The sequence below is a fragment of the Symphalangus syndactylus genome, chromosome 4, assembly GCF_028878055.3.
Source record: "Symphalangus syndactylus isolate Jambi chromosome 4, NHGRI_mSymSyn1-v2.1_pri, whole genome shotgun sequence".
NCBI classification, from domain to species: Eukaryota; Metazoa; Chordata; class Mammalia; order Primates; family Hylobatidae; genus Symphalangus; species Symphalangus syndactylus.
In genome coordinates, this window is record NC_072426.2 from 73,731,110 (window position 1) to 73,758,808 (window position 27,699).

General features: G+C 37.6%; 1 protein-coding gene across 1 annotated transcript in view; it reads left to right on the forward strand.

Annotated features, from left to right (window-relative positions):
* The window catches only part of CCDC7 (coiled-coil domain containing 7), a 434,096-nt gene that overhangs the window by 152,768 nt on the left and 253,629 nt on the right, over positions 1-27,699 (forward strand). The window contains 2 exon segments of the mRNA XM_063637339.1: positions 13,761-13,823; positions 20,773-20,807. Of these exon segments, the coding sequence (XP_063493409.1) occupies positions 13,761-13,823; positions 20,773-20,807 (98 nt within the window).

Here is a 27,699-nt window from a genome sequence, read left to right on the forward strand (position 1 = left end):
TCAGATGGTTGGTTAGTGAGTTCTTATCCATTCTGCAGTTCTGTGTCTTTAAGTGGAGCATTTAGTCCAATGTTAGTAATGAAATGTGAGGTACCGTTGCATTCATTGTGCTCTTTGTCACCTGTGTACTTTGGGTTTTTGTTTATTTGTTTTTTGCTTTTGTTTTTTAACTTGTATTTTTGTTTTATAGATCCTGTGTGAATTTATGCTTTAAAGAGGTTCTGTTTTGATGTGTTTCCAGGATTTGTTTCAAGATTCAGAGCTCCTTTTAGCAGTTCTTATAGTGGTGGCTTGGTAATGGCGAATTCTCTCACCATTTGTTTGTCTGAAAAAGACTGTATCTCTCCTTCATATATAATGCTTAGTTTCACTAGATACAAAATTCTTGGCTGATGATTGTTTTGTTTAAGGAGGCTGAAGATCGGGCCCCAATCCCTTCTAGCTTGTAGGGTTTCTGCTGAGAAATCTGCTGTTAATCTGATAGATTTTCCTTTATAGGTTACTTGGCTCTTCTGTCTCACAGCTCTTAAGATTCTTTCCTTCGTCTTAGCTTTGGATAACCTGATGACAACGTGCCCAGGTGAAGATCTTTTTGTGATGAATTTCCCAGGTGTTCCTTGTGCTTCTTGTATTTAGATGTCTAGATCTTTAGCAAGGCCGGGGAAGTTTTCCTTGATGATTCCTCCAAATATTTTTTCCAAGATTTTAGAATTCTCTTCTTCCTCAGGAAAATCGTTTATTCTTAGGTTTGGTCATTTAACATAATCTCAGATTTCTTGGAGTCTTTGTTTTCTTTTTTATTCTTTTTTTTTTGTCTTTGTTGAATTGGGTTAATTTGAAGACTGTGTCTTTGAGCTCTGAATTTCTTTCTTCTACTTGTTCAATTCTATTGCTGAGACTTTCCAGAGCATTTCATATTTCTAAAAGTGTGTCCAGAGTTTCCTGAATTGTTGTTTTTTTTCTTTAAGCTTTCTATTTTCTTAAATATTTCGCCCTTCACTTGTATCATTTTTTGGATTTCCTTGCATTGAGCTTCACCTTTCTCTGGTGCCTCCCTTAATAACTAACCTCTGGAATTCTTTTTCAGGTAAAGCCGGGATTTCTTCTTGGTTTGGGTACATTGCTGATGAAGTATTATGATTTTTGCAGGGAATGTTAAATAGCCTTGTTTTGTCATATTTCCAGGATTGGTTTTCTGGTTCCTTCTCATTTGGATAGGCTCTGTCTTAGGGAAGGTCTAGGGCTGAAGGCTGTTGTTCAAATTCTTTTGTCCCATGGGGTGTTCCCTTGATGTAGTACTCTCCCCCTTTTCCTATGGATGTGGCTTCCTGTGAGCCAAACTGCAGTGATTGTTGTCTCTCTTCTGGGTCTAGCTACCCAGTGAGTCTGCCTGGCTCTGGGCTGGTATTGGGGGTTGTCTGCACAGAGTCCTGTGATATGGTGGTTTAATGCCCTATTTTTGTGCTGGTTGGCCCCCTGCTGAGAGGTGGCACTTTCCAGAGAGCATCAGCTGTGGTAGTATGGAGAGGAAGGGGCAGTGGGTGTGGCCCTAGAACTCCCAAGATTATGTGCCCTTTGTCTTCCCCTACCAGGGTGGGTAGGGAAGGACCATAAGGTGGGGGCAGGGCTAGGTGTGGCTGAGGTCAGACTCCTTGGGTGGGTCTTGCTGCGGCTGCTGTGGGGAATGGGGGTGAGATTCCCAGGTCACTGCAGTTGTGTACCTAGGAGAGTTATGGCTGCCTCTGCTGAGTCATGCAGGTTGTCAGAGTTGTCGGGCCAAGTGGGCAGTCACAGGGCTCACCCATCTCCCACTCAAAATAAAGGGCCTGTGTTGCTCCCAACCTCCCCCGCAATAGCTCCAAGTCTGTTTCCAGATGGTGGGCGAGTTGGGCTTGAAAACTTGCCCCAAGCTACCCGCCTCACAGCTGCGAAAGAAAAGGGCATGGTTCTTCCCTGACCTATGGAGTCTGCACACCAGATTTGTGCCCTCCTCCGAGTTCTGGCCAGGAGGTTTCTTGCCCTGTTCAAATTGTTACAAAGTTCAGCTAGAGATTTCCTTTTCCCTTGGGAGTTTTACCCCCTGCTTGTCTGTCTGTCCTCCCGATGGATCCCTGTGGTTCCAGGCAGGAGTGGCCTGCTTCGGGACCCAGTGAGCTCCCAGGGCTTTTCTGCTGCTGCTTCTACGCTTATATTTCACTTGGCTCTCTAAATGGACTCAGCTCCAAGTAAGGTCGGAAACTTTTCCCATGAACAGACCTTCTGTTTCTCTAGTGGAGAGTGTGTGTTCAGGAGAGGAGAGTCTCCCTTTCCTGCTTCCGCAGTTGGGGCACTTACAGTATTTGGGGTGTCTCCCAGGTCCTGCAGAGCTGTCTGCTTCCTTCAGAGGGTCTGTGGGTCCGTTTTAAGTTTTTTTTTAAATGTACAATAAATGATCGTTGACTGTAGTTGCCCTATTGCGCTATCAAATACTAGATCTTACTCATTCTAATTATATTTTTGTACTCATTAACCATTGCCACTGCACTCCACCCCCTACTACTATTTGCAGCCTCTGATAACCATCATTCTGCGCTCTATCTCCATGAGTTTAATTGTTTTGATTTTTAGCTCCCACAAATAAGTGAGAACATGTGAAGTTTGTCTTTCTGTGCCTGGCTTATTTCACTTAACGTAGTGACTTCTGGTTGCAAATGACAGGATCTCATTCTTTTTTATGGCTGAATAGTACTCCATTATGTATATGTACTACATTTTCTTTATTCATTTGTCTGTTGATGGACACACTGCTTCTAAATCATAGTTATTTTGAATTGTGGTGCAATAAACATGGGAGTGCAGATATCTTTTTAATATACTGATTTCCTTTTTTTGTATATACCTAACAGTAAGATTACTGGATTATATGTTAGTTCTATTTTTAATTTTTTTTTTTTTTTTGAGACGGAGTCTTGCTGTGTGGCCAGGCTGGAGTGCAATGGTGCGATCTCGGCCCACTGCAACCTCTGCCTCCCAGGTTCAAGTGATTCTCCTGCCTCAGCTTCCTGAGTAGATGGGACTACAGGCAGTCGCCACCACACCCAGCTAATTTTTGTATTTTTAGTAGAGGCGGGGTTTCACCATTTTGGCCAGGATGGTCTCGATCTCTTGACCTCATGATCTGCCTGGCTTGGCCTCCCAAAGTGCTAGGATTATAGGCATGAGCCATTGTGCTTGGCCTATTTTTAACTTTTTAAGGAGAGGACATATTCTGTAAGGAAGTCATAAGGCCAGTCCATATTCAGAGGTAACAGTAGCATGCATATATAGGGTGAGAGAAAATTGTTGGTAGCCATTTATGGAAATAATCCAGTACAATATTCAATTTTTGTAAGTGTTCTAATGACATAAAATAATACACATTTTCTACCGCTAGGTATACCAGTTAGCTTTTCCTAAATAACAAATTATTCCAAAATGTAGTAACTTAAAACAGTAGAATCATTATTTCTTATAGTTGCTGGGCAGCTCAGCTTAGTTTGGATGTGCAAGGTAAGTTTTATTCCTATGTCTGACATTCCAGCTGGGACATCTGGGAGAGGTGGGACTTCTTTCTAGTCTCTTATCCTCCAGGATGGTAGCTCTGGGTAGTTTAAAGAAGGATTCCTAGTAGCAAGAGATCAGAACAAAGCTGAAAGATATCTGGAGGCCTCAGCTCACATCACTCATAATGTCATTTGTGTTGTATCCTCTTGGCCCAAACAAGAATTATGCCAACTGAGTTTCAAGAAGTGAAGAAATAGATTGTACCTTTTTATGGGAGCTACTGGGAAGAATTTATGGCCATTTGTAGTCAACCACAGTGGGGTATATATTTTCTCTCTCCCTGTGTATAAAATTCAATTAAGTCTAGATTTGTTTCATTATTTTAATTTTCTACATCTTTATTTGTTAGAATATAGACTAGGCTGCTATAAAAGAGACCCCATATAATTCAATGGCTTAAACAAGGTAGAATATCATTTTTATCTCACGTAAAATTTGAGTTGATGGTTCCAGCAAGTATAGTAGTTTGATGTTGTCTGGTACCTAGACTTCTTACTTCTTGCTCTTGTTTCTCATTGAAACGTAGAAATTTTTATCATATCCCAAATGTTTTATCTATATCAAGGGAGTTTTCTTATTTCTTTCATCATCATTTAACTTCCTTCTTCCTTTTATCCCGCTGAGACTTGTATTTGAATATTATGATTTCTAGATTGACTGTTTTAAGTCTTCTATCTTTTTCATCATGGCTTCTACGTGTATGTTTGTTCTGTGGTATGAGATATGTCTTCCATTTAATTTACAAGATTTCTAAACTTATTCTCAAAAGTAAGCAACCTTTCTCCGTTTCACTTCCTCTTGAACTTTTAAGTTAAAAAAGTCATGTTTGCTTTCTTTAAAAATCTCAGGGGATCCTAATTTAGGGTTCTAATTGCATCAGTCAGAGAACACTAAAAGGGTCTTAATGTTTTCTTACTAATTATTTTCTGTTTATCCCTCTAGTTCTGCTTTAGTAGGGGCTACGTCTTTGGATTGTTCAACTTCCTCTCTGAAGTTACTTAGTCCCATCCCATGGTTTATTGCATTTCTGTGCCTGTTTATGGACGTGTTTCCTCAGCAGCTCATTAGTCATGTATTGAAATCTCTTGTGCAGTTGTTGTAAGGTTTACTTTTGTTGCCATTATCATGTGCTTTTGTTTTATAGATGCTATGTTCTCTCAAATTTCAATGAGAATAAAATGTAGATTTAGGGATTTCTTTTGTTTCTTAAAATAACTTTGTTACAGAAAAGGGGCATTTATTCTGTAAAGATATTTTTTCTATTTTTGCTTGGCTTTCATTTTTTTCTGCTGAGAAGCAATTTTTAAAATCATCATTTCCGGGGATAGAGCCAAGATGGCCGAATAGGAACAGCTCCAGTCTACAGCTCCCAGTGTGAGTGACGCAGAAGATGGGTGATTTCTGCACTTCCAACTGAGGTACCGGGTTCATCTCACTGGGGAGTGCTGGACAGAGGGTGCAGAACAGTGGATGCAGCGCACTGTGTGTGAGCCAAAGCAGGGCGAGGCATCACCTCACCTGGGAAGCACAAGGGGTCAGGGAATTCCCTTTCCTAGTCAAAGGGGTGACAGATGGCACCTGGAAAATTGGGTCACTCCCACCCTAATACTGCGCTTTTCCAACAGGCTTCACAAATGGCACAACAGGAGATTATATCCCACACGTGGCTCAGAGGGTCCTACGCCCACAGAGCCTTGCTCATTGCTAGCACAGCAGTCTGAGATTAAACTGCAAGGCGGCAGCCAGGCTGGGGAGGGGTGCCCGCCATTGCTCAGGCTTGAGTAGGTAAACAAAGCGGCTGGGAAGCTCAAACTGGGTGGAGCCCACCACAGCTGAAGGAGGCCTGTCTGTCTTTGTAGGCTCCACCTCTGGGGGCAGGGCACAGACAAACAAAGGACAGCAATAACCTCTGCAGACTTAAATATCCCTGTCTGACTACTTTGAAGAGAGTAGTGGTTCTCCCAGCACACAGCTTGAGATCTGAGAACAGGCAGACTGCCTCCTCAAGTGGGTCCCTGACCCGCGAGTAGCCTAACTGGGAGGCACCACCTAGTAGGGGCAGACTGACACCTCACACGGCCGGGTACTCCTCTGAGAAAAAACTTCCAGAGGAATGATCAGGCAGCAGCATTTGTGGTTCACCAATATCTGCTGTTCTGCAGCCACCGCGGCTGATACCCAGGCAAACAAGGTCTGGAGTGGACCTCCAGTAAACTCCAACAGACCTGCAGTTGAGGGTCCTGACTGTTAGAAGGAAAACTAACAAACAGAAAGGACATCCACACCAAAACCCCATCTGTACGTCACCATCATCAAAGACCAAAGGTAGATAAAACCACAAAGATGGGGAAAAAACGGAGCAGAAAAACTGGAAAATCTAAAAATCAGAGCACCTCCCCTCCTCCAAAGAAATGCAGCTCCTCACCAGCAACGGAACAAAGCTGGACGGAGAATGACTTTGATGAGTTGAGAGAGGAAGGCTTCAGAAGATCAAACTACTCCGAGCTGAAGGAGGAAGTTCGAACCCATGGCAAAGAAGTTAAAAACCTTGAAAAAAAATTAGATGAATGGATAACTAGAATAACCAATGCAGAGAAGTCCTTAAAGGGCCTGATGGAGCTGAAAACCTCGGCACGAGAACTATGTGACGAATGCACAAGCCTCAGTAACCAGCGCGATCAACCAGAAGAAAGGGTATCAGTGATGGAAGATGAAATGAATGAAATGAAGCATGGAGAGAAGTTTAGAGAAAAAAGAATAAAAAGAAATGAACAAAGCCTCCAAGAAATATGGGACTATGTGAAAAGCCCAAATCTACGTCTGATTGGTGTACCTGAAAGTAACGGGGAGAATGGAACCAAGTTGGAAAACACTCTGCAGGATATTATCCAGGAGAACTTACCCAATCTAGCAAGGCAAACCAACATTCAAATTCAGGAAATACAGAGAATGCCACAAAGATACTCCTTGAGAACAGCAACTCCAAGACACATAATTGTCAGATTCATCAAAGTTGAAATGAAGGCAAAAATGTTAAGGGCAGCCAGAAAGAAAGGTTGGGTTACCCACAAAGGGAAGCCCATCAGACTAACGGCGGATCTCTCAGCAGAAACTCTACAAGGCAGAAGAGAGTGGGGGCCAATATTCAACATTCTTAAAGAAAAGAATTTTCAACCCAGAATTTCATATCCAGCCAAACTAAGCTTCATAAGTGAAGGAGAAATAAAATCCTTTACAGACAAGCAAATGCTGAGAGATTTTGTCACCACCAGGCCTTCCCTAAAAGAGCTCCTGAAAGAAGCACTAAAGATGGAAAGAAACAACTGGTACCAGCCACTGCAAAAACATGCCAAATTGTAAAGACCATCAAGGCTGGGAAGAAACTGCATCAACTAACGAGCAAAATAACCAGCTAACATCATAATGACAGGATCAAATTCACACATGACAATACTAACCTTAAATGTAAATGGGCTAAATGCTCGAATTAAAAGGCACAGACTGGCAAATTGGATAGTCAAGACCCATCAGAGTGCTGCATTCAGGAAACCCATCTCACGTGCAGAGACACACATAGGCTGAAAATAAAGGGATGGAGGAAGATCTACCAAGCAAATGGAAAACAAAAAAAGGCAAAGGTTGCAATCCTAGTCTCAGATAAAACAGACTTTAAACCAACAAGGATCAAAGGAGACAAAGAAGGCCATTACATAATGGTAAAGAGATCAATTCAACAAGAAGAAGTAACTATCCTAAATATATATGCACCCAGTACAGGAGCACCCAGATTCATAAAGCAAGTCCTTGGTGACCTACAAAGAGACTTAGACTCCCACACAATAATAATGGGAGACTTTAACACCCAACTATCAACATTAGACAGATCAACGAGACAGAAAGTTAACAAGGATATCCAGGAATTGAACTCAGCTCTGCATCAAGCGGACCTAATAGACAGCTACAGAACTCTCCATCCCAAATCAACAGAATATACATTCTTTTCAGCACCACACCTATTCCAAAATTGACCACATAGTTGGAAGTAAAGCACTCCTCAGCAAATGTAAAAGAACAGAAATTATAACAAACTGTCTCTCAGACCACAGTGCAATCAAACTAGAACTCAGGATTAAGAAACTCACTCAAAACTGCTCAACTACATGGAAACTGAACAACCTGCTCCTAAATGACTACTGGGTACATAACGAAATGAAGGCAGAAATAAAGATGTTCTTTGAAACCAACGAGAACAAAGACACAACATACCAGAATCTCTGGGACACATTCAAAGCAGTGTGTAGAGGGAAATTTATAGCACTAAATGCCCACAAGAGAAAGCAGGAAAGATCTAAAATTGACATCCTAACATCACAATTAAAAGAACTAGAGAAGCAAGAGTAAACACATTCAAAAGCTAGCAGAAGGCAAGAAATAACTAAGATCAGAGCAGAACTGAAGGAAATAGAGACACAAAAAAACCCTTCAAAAAATCAATGAATCCAGGAGCTGATTTTTTGAAAAGATCAACAAAATTGATAGACTGCTAGCAAGACTAATAAAGAAGAAAAGAGAGAAGAATGAAATAGATGCAATAAAAATGACAAAGGGGATATCACCACCGATCCCACATAAATACAATCTACCATCAGAGAATACTATAAACACCTCTATGCAAATAAACTAGAAAATCTAGAAGAAATGGATAAATTCCTCAACACATACACTCTCCCAAGACTAAACCAGGAAGAAGTTGAATCTCTGAATAGACCAGCAACAAGCTCTGAAATTGAGACAATAATTAATAGCTTAACCAATCAAAAAAAGTCCAGGACCAGATGGATTCACAGCCGAATTCTACCAGACGTAGAAGGAGGAGCTGGTACCATTCCTTCTGTAACTATTCCAATCAATAGAAAAAGAGGGAATCCTCCCTATCTCATTTTATGAGGCCAGCATCATGCTGATACCAAAGCCTGGCAGAGACACAACCAAAACAGAGAATTTTAGACCAATATCCTTGATGAACATTGATGCAAAAATCCTCAGTAAAATACTGGCAAACCAAATCCAGCAACACATCAGAAAGCTTATCCACCATGATCAAGTGGGCTTCATCCCTGGGATGCAAGGCTGGTTCAACATACGAAAATTAATAAAAGTAATCCAGCATATAAACAGAACCAAAGACAAAAACCACATGATTATCTCAATAGATGCAGAAAAGGCCTTTGACAAAATTCAACAACCCTTCATGCTAAAGACTCTCAATAAATTAGGTATTGATGGGATGTATTTCAAAATAGTAAGAGCTATCTATGACAAACCCACAGCCAATATCATACTGAATGGGCAAAAACTGGAAGCATTCCCTTTGAAAACTGGCACAAGACAGGGTTGCCCTCTCTCATCACTCCTATTTAACATAGTGTTGGAAGTTCTGGCCAGGGCAATCAGGCAGCAGAAGGGAATAAAGGGCATTCAGTTAGGAAAAGAGGAAGTCAAATTGTCCCTGTTTGCAGATGACATGATTGTATATCTAGAAAACCCCATCGTCTCAGCCCAAAATCTCCTTAAGCTGATAAGCAACTTCAGCAAAGTCTCAGGATACAAAATCAATGTGCAAAAATCACAAGCGTTCTTTTTTTTTTTATTATAATTTAGGTTTTAGGGTACATGTGCACAATGTGCAGGTTTGTTACATATGTATCCATGTGCCATGTTGATTTCCTGTACCCATTAACTTGTCATTTAGCATTAGGTATATCTTCTAATGCTGTCCCTCCCCCCTACCCCCACCCCACAACAGTCCCCGGAGTGTGATGTTCCCCTTCCTGTGTCCATGAGTTCTCATTGTTCAATTCCAACCTATGAGTGAGAACATGCGGTGTTTGGTTTTTTGTCCTTGCGATAGTTTACTGAGAATGATGTTTTCCAGTTTCATCCTTGTCCCTACAAAGGACACGAACTCATCATTTTTTATGGCTGCATAGTATTCCATGGTGTATATGTGCCACATTTTCTTAATCCAGTCTATCGTTGTTGGACATTTGGGTTGGTTCCAACTCTTTGCTATTGTGAATAGTGCCGCAATAAACATACGTGTGCATGTGTCTTTATAGCAGCATGATTTATAGTCCTTTGGGTATATACCCAGTAATGGGGTGGCTGGGTCAAATGGTATTCCTAGTTCTAGATCCCTGAGGAATCGCCACACTGACTTCCACAATGGTTGAACTAGTTTACAGTCCCACCAACAGTGTAAAAGTGTTCCTATTTCTCCACATCCTCTCCAGCACCTGTTGTTTCCTGCTTTTTTAATGATGGCCATTCTACCATGCTCATGGGTTGGAAGAATCAATATCGTGAAAATGGCCATACTGCCCAAGGTAATTTATAGATTCAATGCCATCCCCATCAAGCTACCAATGACTTTCTTCACAGAATTGGAAAAAACTACTTTAAAGTTCATATGGAACCAAAAAAGAGCCCGCATTGCCAAGTCAATCCTAAGCCATAAGAACAAAGCTGGAGGCATCACGCTACCTGACTTCAAACTATACTATAAGACTACAGTAACCAAAACAGCATGGTATTGGTACCAAAACAGAGATATAGAACAATGGAACAGAACAGAGCCCTCAGAAATAATGCCACATATCTACAACTATCAGATCTTTGACAAACCTGACAAAAAGAAGAAATGGGGAAAATATTCCCTATTTAATAAATGGTGCTGGGAAAACTAGCTAGCTATATGTAGAAAGCTGAAACTGGATCCTTTCCTTAAACCTTTAACAAAAATTAATTCAAGATGGATTAAAGACTTACATGTTAGACCTAAAACCATAAAAACCCTAGAAGAAAACCTAGGCAATACCATTCAGGACATAGGCATGGGCAAGGACTTCATGACTAAAACACCAAAAGCAATGATAACAAAAGCCAAAATTGACAAATGGGATCTAGTTAAACTAAAGTGCTTCTGCACAGGAAAAGAAACCACCATCAGAGTGAACAGGCAGCCTACAAAATGGGAGAAAATTTTTGCAACGTACTCATCTGACAAAGGGCTAATATCCAGAATCTACAATGAACTCAGACAAATTTACAAGAAAAAAACAACCCCATCAAAAAGTGGGCAAAGGATAGGAACAGACCCTTCTCAAAAGAAGACATTTATGCAGCCAAAAAACACATGCAAAAATGCTCATCATCACTGGCCATCAGAGAAATTCAAATCAAAACCACAATGAGATACCACCTCACACCAGTTAGAATGGCCATCATTAAAAAGTCAGGAAACAACAGGTGCTGGAGAGGATGTGGAGAAATAGGAACACTTTTACACTCTTGGTGGGACTGTAGACTTGTTCAACCATTGTGGAAGTTGGTGTGGCGATTCCTCAGGGATCTAGAACTAGAAATACCATTTGACCCAGCCATCCCATTACTGGATATATACCCAAAGGATTATAAATTATGCTGATATAAAGACACATGCACATGTATGTTTATTGCAGCACTATTCACAATAGCAAAGACTTGGAACGAACCCAAATGTCCAAGAATGATAAGACTGGATTAAGAAAATGTGGTACACCATGGAATACTATGCAGCCATAAAAAAGGATGAGTTCATGTCCTTTGTAGGGACATGGATGAAGCTGGAAACCATCATTCTCAGCAAACTATCACAAGGACAAAAAACCAAACACCGCATGTTCTCACTCATAGGTGGGAATGGAACAATGAGAACACATGGACACAGGAAGGGGAACATCACACACCAGGGACTGATGTGGGGTTGGGGGAGGGGGGAGAGATAGCATTAGGAGATATACCTAATGCTAAATGATGAGTTAATGGGTACAGCACACCAACATGGCACATGTATACATATGTAACAAACATGCACGTTGTGCATATGTACCCTAAGACTTAAAGTATAATAATAATAATAATAAAAGAACAGGTGTGGACTGGAAAAAAAATAAAGTCATCATTTCCTTTTGTATAATATGTCATTTTTCTTTGGGCACTTTTGTTGTTTTTTTTTCCTTTTATTTGGTTTTCAGTAGTTTGGCTTTGTTTTATGTGGGCATGATTTTCTTTGTAAATATCAACTTGGGCAGCGCTGAACATGTTGAGTATGTTAATTTCACCAAGTTCAGGACATTTTCAATGTATTATTATTTAAAAAATATTTTGTCTACCACTTCCTCTCTCTCTGTTCCTTATGTGATACAATTATATCTTAGACATTTGATTTTATCCCACAGTTGCCTCAGTATCTGTTAAAAAAAAATCTTTGTTGTTTGTATTTAGATTGGGCATTTTGTATTGATATATTTTCAAGTCGTTTGACTTTTTCCACTGTCATCAGATCCAATCTGTTCTTATGCTCATACATTAAATTTTTAAATTGAGATATTATGATTTTCAGTTCCAGAATTTCCATTTGACTTTTTTTTTTTTTTTAAAGAGACATTGTCTTATTTTTATTACCCAGGCTGGAGTACAGTGGCAGGATCATAGCTCACTCCAGCCTTGAGCTCCTGGGCTGAAATGATCCTCCTGCCTCAGCTTTCCAAGGAGCTAGGATTATAGGTGTGTACCACCATGGACGGCTAATTCAAAATGTGTTTTATAGACTAGTGTCTTGCTATGTTGCCCAGGCTTGTCTTGAATTCCTGGCCTCAAGCAATCCTCCCACCTCAGCCTCCTGAAATGCTGGGATTATAGGTGTGTGCATGCATTTTTTATAGTTTATATTTCTCTGCTAAGATTTCCATAATTTTATTTGTTATAGGTATATTTTCCTTTATGCTGGACATTTTTGTTATACTTGCTTTAAACATCTGTATGTGAATTTTAAAATCTGGATTGTCTTGCTTTGCATCACTCTTTGCTCATTGTCTTTTATCTTAAGAATTAGTTTCACTTTTCTGTTTCTTCAAATGTCAAGTATTTCTAAATTATATCCTGGCTATTTTGAATATCATATTCTTGAAACCCTAGATTGTGTTGTATTCTTCTGATGATTGTTATTTTTTTCTTTAATATATAATTAACACTATTGGATTCAAAATGTAAATTCTATGTTTAGGTAGCAGCTCACATTTCATTTTAGTTTTTTTAGCTTTTGCTAGGCTGCTTAGTCTTCTTTATGCATACGTGATTCAGGGGTCAGGTGGAGATTTGGGTAGAGTTTATACAAAGAATCCGGGGCTCCCTATCTTATCTTCTTTTCTTTGCGTAATTTCCCTCTAACCTTTCCAGTGGCTTGAATTGTCCTGAACTCTGTCCTCTGGTGGTTTTTAAATCAGCTACTAGGCACCTTGAATGGCTCAGATAGGGATTGCCCTCAAACTAAAAGCCACAAAAATGAGAATCTTCCCTAGAGTTCTTCCCTTCCTCCAAGTGTCACCTTCCCTCAAGAATCTACCTACACTTGGCTGGGTGTGTGGTGGCTCATGCCTATAATCCCCATGCTTTGGAAGGCTGAGGCAGGAGGATGGCTTGAGCCTATGAATTTGAGACTGCAGTGAGCTAGGAACCCACCTCTGCACTCTAGCCTGGGTAACAGAACAGGACCCTGTCTCTAAAAAATAAAATAAAATAAGTTAACAAATCTGCCTAGTCTTGATTGTTCTCCTATTGTTGATACTTGTATTTAGTCCAGAGTTTATGGTTGTTATGTGTGGCAGCATTTGTCCAGCGGGAACTCAGTCATATCAGAAGCAAAACTGGGAACTCTAAATATGGTCCTCAAAGTGTCTTTAATTTGATGGAGAATTCCTGGAACATCATGTGTAATAGAATTTACTCATTTGCACAAAGCCAGAAAAATGTTTATTTTGTGTTGAGTAGAGCTTCTTTTAGTAAAATTTGAAATTTTTCTTTTTAAATATTTCAGGCCTAGAGGAAAGGAGAAATGAAACGTTTAATTTACTGCAATTGTAATTTCCCCAATTCATGCTCAATTTGCCTGTGAAAAATCAATAGGAAACTTTAGCTTCAGGTATTATCCACCATTACACCTGAGAGGTCTGCAGTTCAATGTCTATGCTCAAATCTTATCTTGGCTATCTATGGGTTTTAGAAAAGTAATACTGGTAAAACTAAATTAATTAAAAATACCAAAGTAAATACCTTTTTTCCCCCTTGTTACTTCCTAGAAAGTAGCACGTCTGGAAATTGAGAACAAAGTCCTTCAGGAGCAATTGAAACAGGCTTTACAGGTAAAGGATGTCATGTTTCTTTAACATTGTTAACAAGTAAAGAAAATATCCACAAAGAACTTTTCAAATGAATAACTTTTACTTTGTAAGCTAAGAGGTCTACATATTCTACTATTTGGCTGGTTTAAACTATATTCATTGTATGCATTAGGGGTATATTAATAAAATTTAATATTCATTCTTATCAAAAATAGTGAGATATAAAGAAAAGTAAACTTTCTTAAGCTAATAAAGGCAATCTATGCATCTGTCATGGTTGCAGTGTAAAAAAAAAGAAAAGGAAAAGAAAAAAAGACAATGTATTTCAAGCTGATAAGCAATATACTTAAAGGTAAAATACTGCAGGCATTCCGATTAAACTCAGTTGAACCAAGATGTTGACTCTTACTACTCTTTTTAAAATTCTAGTTAAATAATACAACAAGAAATGAAAAAAAGCTATAAGCATTTCATAAATGAATAGACAAAAGTGTATTTGTATATTATAAAATTGTTTTGCTTACCATCTTGGTAAAAATGTAAAGGACAGAAATATGTAGTATTTGTGGTTGTATGCTGAAATGAGTAACCTTTCACATACTTCTATTATCAAAAAAGTATGAATTGATATATTCATTCAATTGATATATTCATACTTTTTTGATAATAGAAGTGTAAAAGATATTTGTTATGTCTTTTCTGGGAGACAGAAAAGACATAGCAAACTTGGAAAGATGTAGCCTTTTCACTCAATAAAAGCTTTTAAAAGTTTATCCTAAAGAAAAAAGTGTACAGAGATTTTGCACAAGTGTGTACAATGTCATATGTGTTAAGAGCAAAAATTTTGAAATGATCTAAATGTCCATTGATAAGGAGTTTGCTAAGACAATTATGCTATATTATTAAATGTACTTCTGTTACCTATTCTGATTTGAATGTATATTGCTATAGAAACATATCTATGACATTATTTAATGAAAAGAGCATAATATGTGAGTATGTATAGTAGGACCCAATTTAGATAAACATTTAAAAAATTTGGCTGGGCATGGTGGTTCATGCCTGTAATCCCAGCACTTTGGGGGGCCAAGGGCGGTGGATCACTCTGAGCCCAAGAATTTGCGATCAGCCTGGGCAACATAGTGAAACCCTGTCTCTACTAAAAATACAAAAACTGGGTGTGGTGGTGTGGGTCTGTAGTCTCAGCTACTTGGGAGGCTGAGGTGGGGGGATGACTTAAGCCCAGGAGACTAGAGGTTGCAAAAAAACCCCGCATATATATAGCTTATATATATATATATAGCTTATATATATTAGCTTATATATATATATAGCTTATATATATATATAGCTTATATATATATAGCTTATATATATATAGCTTATATATATAGCTTATATATATATAGCTTATATATTTATATATATATAGCTTATATATATATAGCTTATATATATATGTGGGATTTTTTATATATAAATATATTATATACATAATATATATTATATTTCTTATATATAAACATAATATATAATATATATTTGTATATAAAATATATATATATATCTTTGCGTAATTTCCCTCTAACCTTTCTAATATAGCTAAATTAGAAAGGTTAGAGGGAAATTACGCAAAGATATATATATATTTTATATACAAATATATATATTATGTTTATATAAAAACATAATATATATTATATAATATATTTACATATAAACATATATATAAATATATTATATTTTTATATATAAATTTATATATATTTATGTAAATATAAATATATATATAATATATTTATGTAAATATAAATATATATATAATATATTTATATGTAGCTAATATAATAATATATTATATTATATATTATATATTATATATAATAATATATTGTATTATATATAATATATAATATATAAAATATATATAATATGTAACATAATATATAATATATGTATTAGCTATATTTAGAAAAATTTAAAGAATACATCTCAAAATGTTAATAGTAATTTTTCTTTATGAGGTGAGATTATGAATTTTCTTTTTGTTTATATATTCTTTTATATAAGTAAGTTAATTGTATGACTAAAAATTATAAAAAGTGACATTTTTAAGGAGACTTTTATTCCAGAATAAATAAATTGTTTTTCACATTTTATTTCATTCTTTGATATTATAGGCACTAATTATCCTTCTTATAGTCTATCAGTTTTTATAATATATACCTTATATGAATTTTTATTTTGCCTGTATAATGATTAGAGCCTTAAAAATAACAGCCAGGAAAAACTCCTTGGTATAAAAATAGCCCTCAAAGTTGGAAGAGGTTTCTTCACAACTTCTGATTTTAACTGTGGAATTGTTAAAGTATCAGTTATACCAATAGCTTACCTTTGCTCCCTTCAACTCAGTAAAAATGAGTTGAGAAATCATGTAGGCATAAATATATGTAGATTCCTGAATGTGGTAGTATTGGCAGGAAAATATCAGAAAATGCTTAATAAACTGGTACTTTTTTAAAAACAGGAAGCTGAAAAAGCTAAGCATCAACTTAACTATTTCCTAAATCAAGAGAAGAAGTTACTTAAAAGTGAGGGGAAAACTGAGACAACAATGCAAGTGGGTAATAGTCAAACAAAAGTTAAAGGTGAAGATTCAAAAAATATACCATTGGAGAAAGAAGCAAGAAAATCACTGGTTTCAGATTCAGGTGGACAAAGGACAAGTGATAAAATCCAAGAATATCCACAGGTGAGGAAATAACCAAAATGGAGACAGTAGTATATGTTGTGAGAAATTTGTCTTTTATATTATTATTTACTTCATTCATATATGTTATTTAAAAATTTGTGCCTCTGTTTTTGTTTTTTTTTTTTTTTTGAGACAGAGTCTTGCTCTGTCGCCAGGCTAGAGTGCTGTGGCGCGATCTCGGCTCACTGCAACCTCCAACTCCCTGGTTCACAGGATTGTCCTGCCTCCGCCTCCTGAGTAGCTGGGATCACAGGCATGTGCCACCATGCCCGGCTAATTTTTGTATTTTTAGTAGAGATGGGGTTTCACTATGTTGGCCAGGATGGTCTCGATCTCCTGACCTCATGATCTGCCTGCTTCGGCCTCCCAAAGTGTTGAGATTACAGGCATGAGCCACCGTGCCCGGCCTTTGGATTTGTTTTTACTTTTGCCCTTTATCTTCTGTATATGTCAACTCATTATTATCTTGAATACCAAACTATGACTTAAATATATACTGATTTTGAATGACCACATAAGCATCTGAGATTTGAGTTCTTTATTTTTACCTTCTCTTTTTGTGTATAATTTTTATTGTGAACTACCTCAACTTCTTCCTGGAAAGATAAATAATAAAGATAGTTTCTCCAAGGGCAATAAAAATTATTAAAGTTGTTAGATCATGTATATAAATGGAGTAAGGTACACTGAATTGAATATAAAAACATATATTTAAAGAAATATGGCCAGGCGCGGTGGCTCTCACCTGTAATGCCAGCACTTTGGGAGGCCGAGGTGGGTGGATCACGAGGTCAGGAGATCGAGACCATCCTGGCTAACACTGTGAAACTCCATCTCTACTAAAAATACAAAAAATTAGCCGGGTGTGGTGGCGGGCACCTGTAGTCCCAGCTACTTGGGAGGCTGAGGCAGGAGAAAGGCATGAACCCGGGAGGCAGAGGTTGCAGTGAGCCGAGATCGCGCCACTGCACTCCAGCCTGGGCGACAGAGCGAGACTCCGTCTCAAAAAAAATAAAAATGAAAATAAAGAAATATAGGATTGTCTGTCAGCTGCTTTAAGACAAAGAACAAAAGAAGCAGCACAATTTAAAATCTGCTAGTCATTTTATATCTGCCATTATTATAAAATCTGTTAGCTATTTTATATCTATGTATATGGGCTAGTCATTTACACAAGACCATAAAATAGCTATTAGCGCCTCCATTTTGAGAATGAAACTAAAGCTTTAAAAAATTAGCCATGCCACGTTACAGTAAGTAATACTGAGTTAGATTTCAAATTCAGGTCTTTCTAGCTCCAAAATCACATCTGAAGATATCTTCTTTGCTTGTCTATATGGCTGCATTTGAAACTTGCTTTGTTAAAAGCTTTATTGTTTTCTATTTCCCAGTATTTATCTCCTAATCCAAAACAAAGATTTTTATATATGAGAAAAAGTTAAATAGTAAAATGGGCCTGAGCAGAACAGTAACCGAAACATCACATTGCTTTCACATAAGTGATTCTCATTTTAGTGGGTTTATATATAGATCAATACACACCTGTCTTCTTATGTATCTAGCTTAATATTCATTAATAAAACATCTACTATATGCTAGGTTCTTTGCATAGATGATGTATATAATGTCATGTATTCAGATGGCTTGTTCTGGTAATAGTGAAACAGGAGATACCATTATTGGAGATTTTGATGTAATAGAAGTTTATACTCACTGTCCATGTTCTTATCGTAATTTAACTGTAATCTTCTTTCTCAATCACTGTATTAAAACTATTTTTGCTGAGGTTACAACAAATCTATTTGATGCTATTCTGAAGGATGCCTTATAGTTTATTTTTTGAGATGGAGTTTCTCTCTTGTTGCCCAGGCTGGAGTGCAATGGTGTGATCTCAGCTCACTGCAACCTCCACCTCCCGGATTCAAGTGATTCTTCTGCCTCAGCCTCCCAAGTAGCTGAGATTACAGGAGCCTGACACCATGCCTGGCTAATTTTTTATATTTTTAGTAGAGATGGAGTTTCACCATGTTGGCCAGGCTAGTCTTGAACTCCTGACCTCAGGTGATCCACCTGCCTCAGCCTCCCAAAGTGCTGAGATTACAGGCATGAGCTACCACACCTGGCCAGATGATTTATAGTTTAATCAATCTCATTTGTCCTCTTAGCAGCATTTAACTATGTTTAATCATTTATTTTTTAATATTTTTGTATTATACTTTAAGTTCTGGGGTACATATATAGTCTATAGTTTGAGAAACAGCATAATTATTTGATTTTCCTTATATATTTTTGGGACACCTCTTTTGTCTCCTCTTGCTCCGCTCATTCTTTAAATGTTAGTACTTCTCTGGGTTTTGTCCTAGAGTTTCTTTTTATTCCACATACTCTTTCTGAACATGCTCATATACCTTCATGGCTTCTAGGGCCATATAAATCTCTTATCTCTAACTCGAATAACACCTAATTTCCAGACCTATTATTCATTAACATACTGAATTTTTGTATTTCAATGGGCTTCAAACATCTAGAATTCACCATTTCCCCAAATGAACCAATTGCGTTCTTCTCAGACCTGCTTTATCTCTCAGTATTCAGTCTCCTGGCATCCTCATCCGTCTAATTGCTGAAACTAGAAAATCCAGCATCACTGTTATTTCTTCTTTTCCTTTGTCTTGATCCAATTATTCATCAAATTCTGTCCGGTTTTCTCAATATTACTGACAGGTCTGTTAGTCAAGCTCCCATCAGGACTCTAATTGGTCTCTCTCTTTCCAGGCCAGTTTCCATGTTGGTGGCTAGTTGAAAATCCTTGATGATTTATTAGTTAGTATATAGGATAACTATTGTGACTATTATGACATATAGACACAAAATGTATGATGGCTCAAACACAATGGAAGCTTCTTTCCTGGTGTTAATAGTCCAACGAAGTTCAACGTCAGTGTTTGTGGTAGGGAGTTCTGCTCCACAGGGTTGTTAAGGTATCCTGGCATATGGAAGGTTTGCCATCTCACATGTGGCTTCCTGAGCCACACTAGGCATAGTTATCTAGCTATCAGAAAAGAATATGGAGGACAAACATGAGTAATTTTCATTGACCTGGCTGGAGGAGATGCACATTCTTTTTTCTCACATTCTATTTGCTACATTTAACTACATTGTTGACCATTTAGGAGTCTTTGCCACAGGGGAATAAGGATAAAACCAGTTGATCTCTGCATAAAAGAAACTGAATTAGATGAAAATCAGGTCCAGAATAAAACCTAGAATCAACATTTATGCTATAGCAAAATATGTATTATTTTCACAAGAGGTAATTTATCAATAAAAATCACACTTTTAAGGTCACTGGCCTTTTTTTTTTTTTTTTTTTTTTTGAGACAGAGTCTCACTCTGTTGTCCAGACTGGAGTGCAATGGTGAGATCTTGGCTCGCTGCAACCTCTGCCTCCTTGGTTCAGGTTCAGACAATTCTCGTGTCTCAGCCTCCTGAATAGCTGGGATTACAGGTGCCCACCACCACACTCAGCTAATTTTTGTATGTTTAGTGGAGAGGGGGTTTCGCCGTGTTGGCCAGGCTAGTCTTGAACTCCTGACCTCAGGTGATCTGCCTGCCTTGGCCTCCCAAAGTGCTGGGATTACAGGTGTGAGCCACCTTGCCCGGCTGGCCTAACACTTTTGGTTACATACTTCCGTAAACATATTTGAACATGTATTCTCAGTATATTTATTTTAAAATTGATAAATTACAAAAAGTACCTCCACAGTTTATTATATATAATATTAGCATTATAAACCCTTCAACAAGAATATTTAAAAGAATTAGATAATTATGTAATAGATAAGTTTAAAATAAATTTTGAGCTACTCTGCCTATGGAGCAGGCCTGCTCTGTCTATGGAGCAGCTATTTTCTTGTACTCTGTTGCTCTAATAAACATGCTTTTCTTTAACTCAAAAAAATTTTTTTCGTTTACTGAAAGTATAAAACCTGATTTGCTCTTAATTTAGAAATATAAGTGTAATTTTAGGGCCTACTTCCTTCTATAGTGTCTCTTCCAATGCTAAAATATGATAATTTCTTTGCTTTTTCAATACCTTAATCTTACAAAATTGTCATATTAAAAAACTACCTTAAATGATATTTTTCTAAATGACTGAATGTAAACATTTCATATGCATACTTGATATTTTTAAATGTAGTATTATCTTTATCACAGATCACTGCCCAAAGCGGAAGACTGATTGAAAAAAGGTAAAACACTTTTTAAAAATTTGTTCTCATTTTCTAATCTTTATCAGTTCACATACCTAAGTAATGAAAATAACCATTCTAAATTTAATGTCACAAAACTTTTTGAAACTAATTTTGAGTAGAAAATGTTAGAAACTTTAGATATCAAAGTTAGAAGAGTTGATGCAGTCAAAAATCAAAATTAAATGAAAAATTTAAATTTAAATTTAAATTAAGGACAATGTACAAACCCACTATTTTGTTCTGACAACAGCAATTAAAATTTCCAGATAGTGAGGAACTAACCCTTATTTTCAACTTAGTTATCATCAAGATGCATGAGCTAGATACATAAACAACTTATTGAAAAATCATTTTTACCTTCCATTTTAACTCAGTTACTATACGCACACATATATATGTACATGCATACACATAAATAATTGAGTTGATTGATTCATCCAATTAAATCTTATGGTTTTCACTAGTGAGTCTCTTTGATTAGTATATTATGATTGACTCACATACTTTCTTGATTCACATTACCATGGAGTATAGAGGAATTATCTAGAAGTATGCATTTATGTACTTCATTGCCATTTTAAATATTTATGGATTATAGACCCAGGTGAATTAGCAAGAATTAGGTAATAAGTGTAATGATTAATGGCCAGAAGTTTTAAAAATGTTCATTTTAAATGTTTGTAGTGAATGTTTATATTTATATGTTTTAAATACTAACTAAACATATACTAAAAACTGTATGTTTTAAATACAATGTCCAAGACAAAATTAGACATCGGTCCACTTGTTGCTTTGCAAACTTATTATGGTTGGTTTCTTATTATTGACTTCTTTATATTTTAAATATGTATAGTCAGTATTATAAACATTTGAGAATGCATAAGAAAAAGTATTAATAATTATCTTCAACAGTAATGGGAACTTATGTATCATGTAGAAATAGGAAGGAATAAAGCAAAAGCATGGTGCTTTTTTTTTTTTTTCAGATGGAGTCTCGCTGTTAATTGCCCAGGCTGGAGGGCAGTGGCATGATCTCGGCTCACTGCAACCTCCGCCTCCCGGGTTCAAGTGATTCTCCTGCCTCAGCCTCCCCCGTAGCTGGGATTACAGGCGCCCGCCACCATGCCTGGCTAATTTTTATATTTTTAGTAGAGACGGGGTTTCGCCATGTTGGCCAGGCTGGTCTCAAACTCCTGTCCTCAAGTGATCCACCCACCTCGGACTCCCAAAGTGCCGGGATTACAGGCGTGAGCCACTATGCCCAGCTGGTGCTCTTATATTCATACTCAGATTATGGTAGAGCATGGAATACTACTATAGTTTTCCATGCAATCATGGTGACGTATAGCCTTTGAGAATCCTGCAGAGCCAGTAGTTTATCACCCTGAAGAACATGAGGTGGTTAACTTTTGATATAAGTTGTTTTAATATTGAACATTTAGTTGCTGCTGATAAATGTGATAGGCTCTTTGTACATTGGTAAATCTCAGAAAATAGAAACATTGGCTTACAAAAAGCATTTTAAAGAGAGTTTCTGGTCTCTATGAAGACATGGTAAGGCAGTCTCAATTACTTTCCATGGGTGTTTGGAAAAATCTTAAAGAGGGGTTATGATAATGTTACCTAGTGAGTTACTACCCCTGCCAGCCCTCATTCTACTTTTCTGATAAGTCACATTTTAGAATTTTAATGGGAAGTGATAGAATGGAAGAAGGGTTCAATGGAGAACAACAGAATGAGGATGATAGGGAATATAGGACATCAAGATTAAAAAAAATCATAGAATGAATATATCAAATAATTCCTCTTAAATGCCTTTTTCCCCCTAGAAATGTTGATTGATGTAATAACTTCAGGAGGAAGATTATTTTAATTCATTTCAATTCAGTTTAGCTCTAATGAGGAAACACTGACCTGAGCATCCATGCTGTGCAAGGCACTGTGCTGGGTATTATGGGATATAAAGGGCTTCAAATATATGGTCATTGCTCTCAATGCATATTAACAGTCTAGTAGGGCCGACTAGACATGTACAAAAATAAGTGAAGTATAATGCAAACGTTGCATTCTATAAAACATTACCAAGAAGCTACATCAAAGAAGAGGAAAAGCTATTTCTGACTGGATTAAGAATTACATACCATTTAATATAAGAAAGATGGTTGGGTTGGATTTTAACAGGGAAATGTGAGGAAAGGGTGTGCCAAGTGGACAGAACTTTGCTTTGAGGCAAAGACAAAGATGTTTAGAATCTATACAGTGTGCTCAGGAAGAGGCCAAAAATTCATTTTGTTTGGATCCTAGACTAAGGACAATAATGGGAAATATGAGATGAAATAGGTTGTTTCAGCTTGATAGGTTTTATAGAATTGCACTTAATAGCTTTAGGTTAATTATTATATATTATATAATAATATAATATATTACATATTATATTATATTGCTAAATATAATAAAAATTCAAACTATTAAGCACATGGCACAATATTATTCATCAACCTTCATTTTGGGTTACTTCTTAGATCCTAATAGAGTTTCTGAAATACTTTGGAAAAGTCTCCCAAACCTTCAGAGAGTGGATGGGAGCGAAGTAAGGAGACCCCACCTGAGCAGATACATGGTATTGCTTACAATAAAGTACATTTTTGCTCTTTACAACATTTATCAGTTTATTTTGGCTTAGGGAATGAGTTAGCAGTAAATAGTTAATCAAACAATAGATTTTATTAATTTATTGTTTCACATCATGTGCATTGTTAGCTTTTCTTAAATGTTTTGCAGCATTGAAATTCACACTTTTTAGAAATGAAAATGTGAACTAATTCATGGTGTTTTATTTTTAAGAGTTAGACAGTCAACCTATTTGTTTCTAAATACTTTCATTAGGACTTTCATTATTACTTGGGTTTGCTATAAAACACAAAACTAGAGAAGCGTGTTGGAACATGTCCATTTTTTTCTCCATAGATTAGATGATTAGCTGTTAAATTTACTCATTCATTTATTCACCCAACTCATTCAACAGATACTTTTGTCACCTTCATATGTCCAATTGTCTTTTGGGTATTGTGTTTTACTGAAAAGTCAAACAGATAAGATGCCTTCTCTTGTGGTACTTACATTATAACAGGAGAGACAAAAAATAAACAAGTAAAAATAAATGAACAAGATAATTTTAGAGACTAATACATGAAGATAATGAAACTACATATCTGACAGTCACAGGGAAGGATAATTTAGATTGGGTGGTCAAGGAAGGTATTAACAATGAAGAAAATGCCTTATCTAGTTGTGAAATAAAAGCTGTTAAAATATTTTGTTTCTTTTCAATTTTTATCAAAATAGATTTCTACAAATGAAAATTTATAACTAAAAGATCTAGACTAGAGGAGCTTTTAATATCCTCAGTTAACTGTTATACAAGGGGCATATTACGAGTGACCCAAATAGTAGGCATAAGGTAGATTTTATAGAGGAATCCTTGCAATTCAGGAAGCAATAGAGGATACAATATCCCCTGAGCTGTCATTATTCCACAGAGAAATAGACTTAGATTAAGCAAAGCTGGATTCACCATAGAGGATGCTCCTGAGAGGAACCCCCTTCTCACATATCACTTCACAAAATTATAGGAGAATTGGGAGGGCATAGAGAGCACCTAATCAACCATGTATCACTGAGAGCTTCCTTACTGGGGCAATGGCCTTGTTGGAAAAAGGGAGAAGGGAGTACGTACTTTGTATACCAATGTAGCTGGTATCAGTGAGTCAAGCAGTCCTGGTGAGCCAGCTCTGTGAAACCACAAAAAGAGGGAAGAAAGAGGATCACTGGGACCATCCGTAAATAAAGATTTGTCTCACTGCTGTCTCCCCTTTGATCTTGGAGACTCATTATTATATATCTGTCCATTAGCCCTGGCTGACACCTGGTCCTGAGCATACCAATTTCCTTAGTATTGTCTGGGAGAAGAATATTAGTAAGGTCACCAGCTGGGTTAGATGAGGATGTAGAACCAACATCCTAATAAGTTCACATTATGAACTCTTTTTCCTGGCCAAGCACAGATACCTTTGTTTAGGAATGTCTGTTCCATATCTGCCATAGGAAAGAGAAAGTAGTTCATCATCTCCCTTGAACATCCACCGCCAACCATTTCCCAGGGTCAGATATGTTCACATCTGACAAACAGATCTATTTTTCTCCATGGAGATGAGCCAGATTGTCCTTTGTCTGGAATGATAGTTCAGTGGGGACCCCAGAGTTACCATTTTGCCATCATAGGTCACCTGCAGGTTTCAAAGAGGATGTCTGCAGCACCATCTGATGCTTTTAAATGAGCAATATGTTGTGTGTTCCCATGCACTGAGGTCAAAGCAAAGGGGGTAAAAAAAAAAAAAAAGGAGAGGAGTGTGCTATTCCTCTTGAAATGATATTTTTCTCTACTCCCTAACTTCTAGGTGCTTTGGAGTTTAACCATGGTAAGAGGGGCCCTTGCTTTATATGGTAGCCTATAGCTTGTAAACAGTTAGGGAAAAGTGGACTGACAAGCCTTGTGGAGGTTGTTTTCAAAGAGGCTGCCTTAAATGGCAAGTAGAATAAGCTTGATGGACAACAGTGGCCTGTGTGTCTTTTTTTTTTTTTTTTTGAAATAGGGTATCACTTTGTCCCCTCGGCTGGAGTGCAGTGACACCATCATGGCTTACTTCATCTTCACCTCCCACACTGAAGCCATCCTCCCACCTTAGCCGTCTGATTGGTGGGGACCACAGACATGCACCACCATGCCCAGAAAATTGTTTTATTTTTTATAGAGACCCAGTCTCCCTATGTTGCCCAGCCTGGTCTAGAACTCCTGGACTCAGAGACTTTTTGCACCTCAGCTTCCTAAAGACTTCTATGTCTTTTGAATAAATTCCTTATTGGCCATTGTGTTCCTTCATAGCGGGATGGATTTGAACAGGGACCCAAGACTATACTAGAGATGATGGTCACACATTCTTACTTGGCTTTTTCATGTCACATGTTTTCCTTTAGATTCAGTTCTTTCTCATGGACATATACACATAGAATATAAGAATTGAGCTTGTGACTAAGTTGTTTTAACTATTTCCTTGGGCAAAGGTTACCTCAGAAAAGCATGTGTAAAGAGTTCTGTTGGCCAGCCGTGGTGGCTCACACCTGTAATCCCAGCACTTTGGGGAGGCTGAGGCAGGCAGATCACGAGGTCAGGAGTTCAAGACCAGCCTGGCCAATATAGTGAAACCCCATCTCTACTAAAAATACAAAAATTAGCTGGGCATGGTCACGTGCGCCTGTAGTCCCAGCTACTTAGGAGGCTGAGGCAGAGGAATCACTTGAACCTGGGAGGCAGAGGTTGCAGTGAGCTGAGATCATGCCACTGGGTGACAGAGTGACACTCCATCTCAAAAAAATTAAAATAAAATAAAGAGTTCTGTCCTAGGGAACCCAATAGCCTGACAGTGTAACTAGGCTCATTACTAATGGCTCATTAGTCTTTATAATATTGCAATTCAGTCAATCTGAGGAGATTGTGCTCTATGGCCATGAAGAATGCCTGAAGTTTACCCAGTTTTGAAGAATGTCCAATACCATGGGATCTCAACAACTCACCATCATTATGGTGAAGGAATGTATCACTCCATAAGATTTTTTGACCTTTGAGAGAGGCTTTTCTATTAGTGAATCATGCTTTCTTGTCAGGTGGCAAATCTTTCAGACAAGTGCCTTACTCAGTCAATGGCTTGTTTAAAACAGCAGAGGGATCTCTGTACCTGTGAGTGTAAGGCCATATTTTATGAATTTGTCTAAGGTCTAATTGATTGGATGTGCTATATCCCCCTTTTAATAGAATTTTCCTGGGCATGTACCACCTTATCAGATTTTGGATTAGAGAAGACCCATAATGGGATAGGAATGTCAGGTTGAAGAGTGAGAAAAGTCTGCCCCATTAGGGCTCAGTAATAGGCTAGCAGTCACTGGCATGTGCCACTCAGCAGGAGAAGAAAATCATTTCGTCCAAAGATGTAGGAAATGACAAATAACTTGAAGTATTTTTGCCAAAAGCTTCCGTCAGAAAATGGTTTCTTACAGGTATGTGTAATCCCATGAGTTTGAAATATATGGCAAAATCTAAAGTAAGAACTTGTTTTTATGATGCCTAGACCTCTTCCAAGGCATGTTAATATGTGGGCTTCTATTTGAAATTAGTTGCATTGATATAGTGCTTTGAAGAATCACCAGGTGTAGAATGTGATGTCAGCACTACCTAACAAGGAAAATCATTTGTGGTTGGGACTGGAGGCCCGATAAATTTTCCTTTACACCAGCAGTTTCCAGCCTTTTTAGCACCAGGGACCAGTTTCGTGGAAGACTCCACAGACCAAGATGGAGGGGGTGGTTTCAGGATGATTCAAGCACATTACCTTTATTGTACACTTTATTATTATTATTATTTCATTATAATATATAATGAAATAATTATACAACTCACCTTAATGTAGAGTCAGTGGGAGCCCTGAGCTTGTTTTCCTGCAACTAGATGGTCCCATCTGGGGGTGATGGGAGACAGTGACAGATCATCAGATATTAGGTTCTCAGAAGGAGCATGCAACCTAGATCCCTCACATGTGAGGTTAACAATAGGATTTGTGCTCCTGTGAGAATCTAATGTGGCTGCTGATCTGACAGGAGGTGGAGCTCAGGTGGTAATGCAAGCGATGGGAGAGTGGCTGTAAATACAGAGGAAGCTTTGCTTGCTCACTCGCCGCTCACCTCCTGTTGTGTTGCCCAGTTCCTAACAGGCCAAGGACTGGTACAAGTTTGTGGTCCGGGGGTTGGGGATGCTTGCTTTACGTGATATAGAATGTAT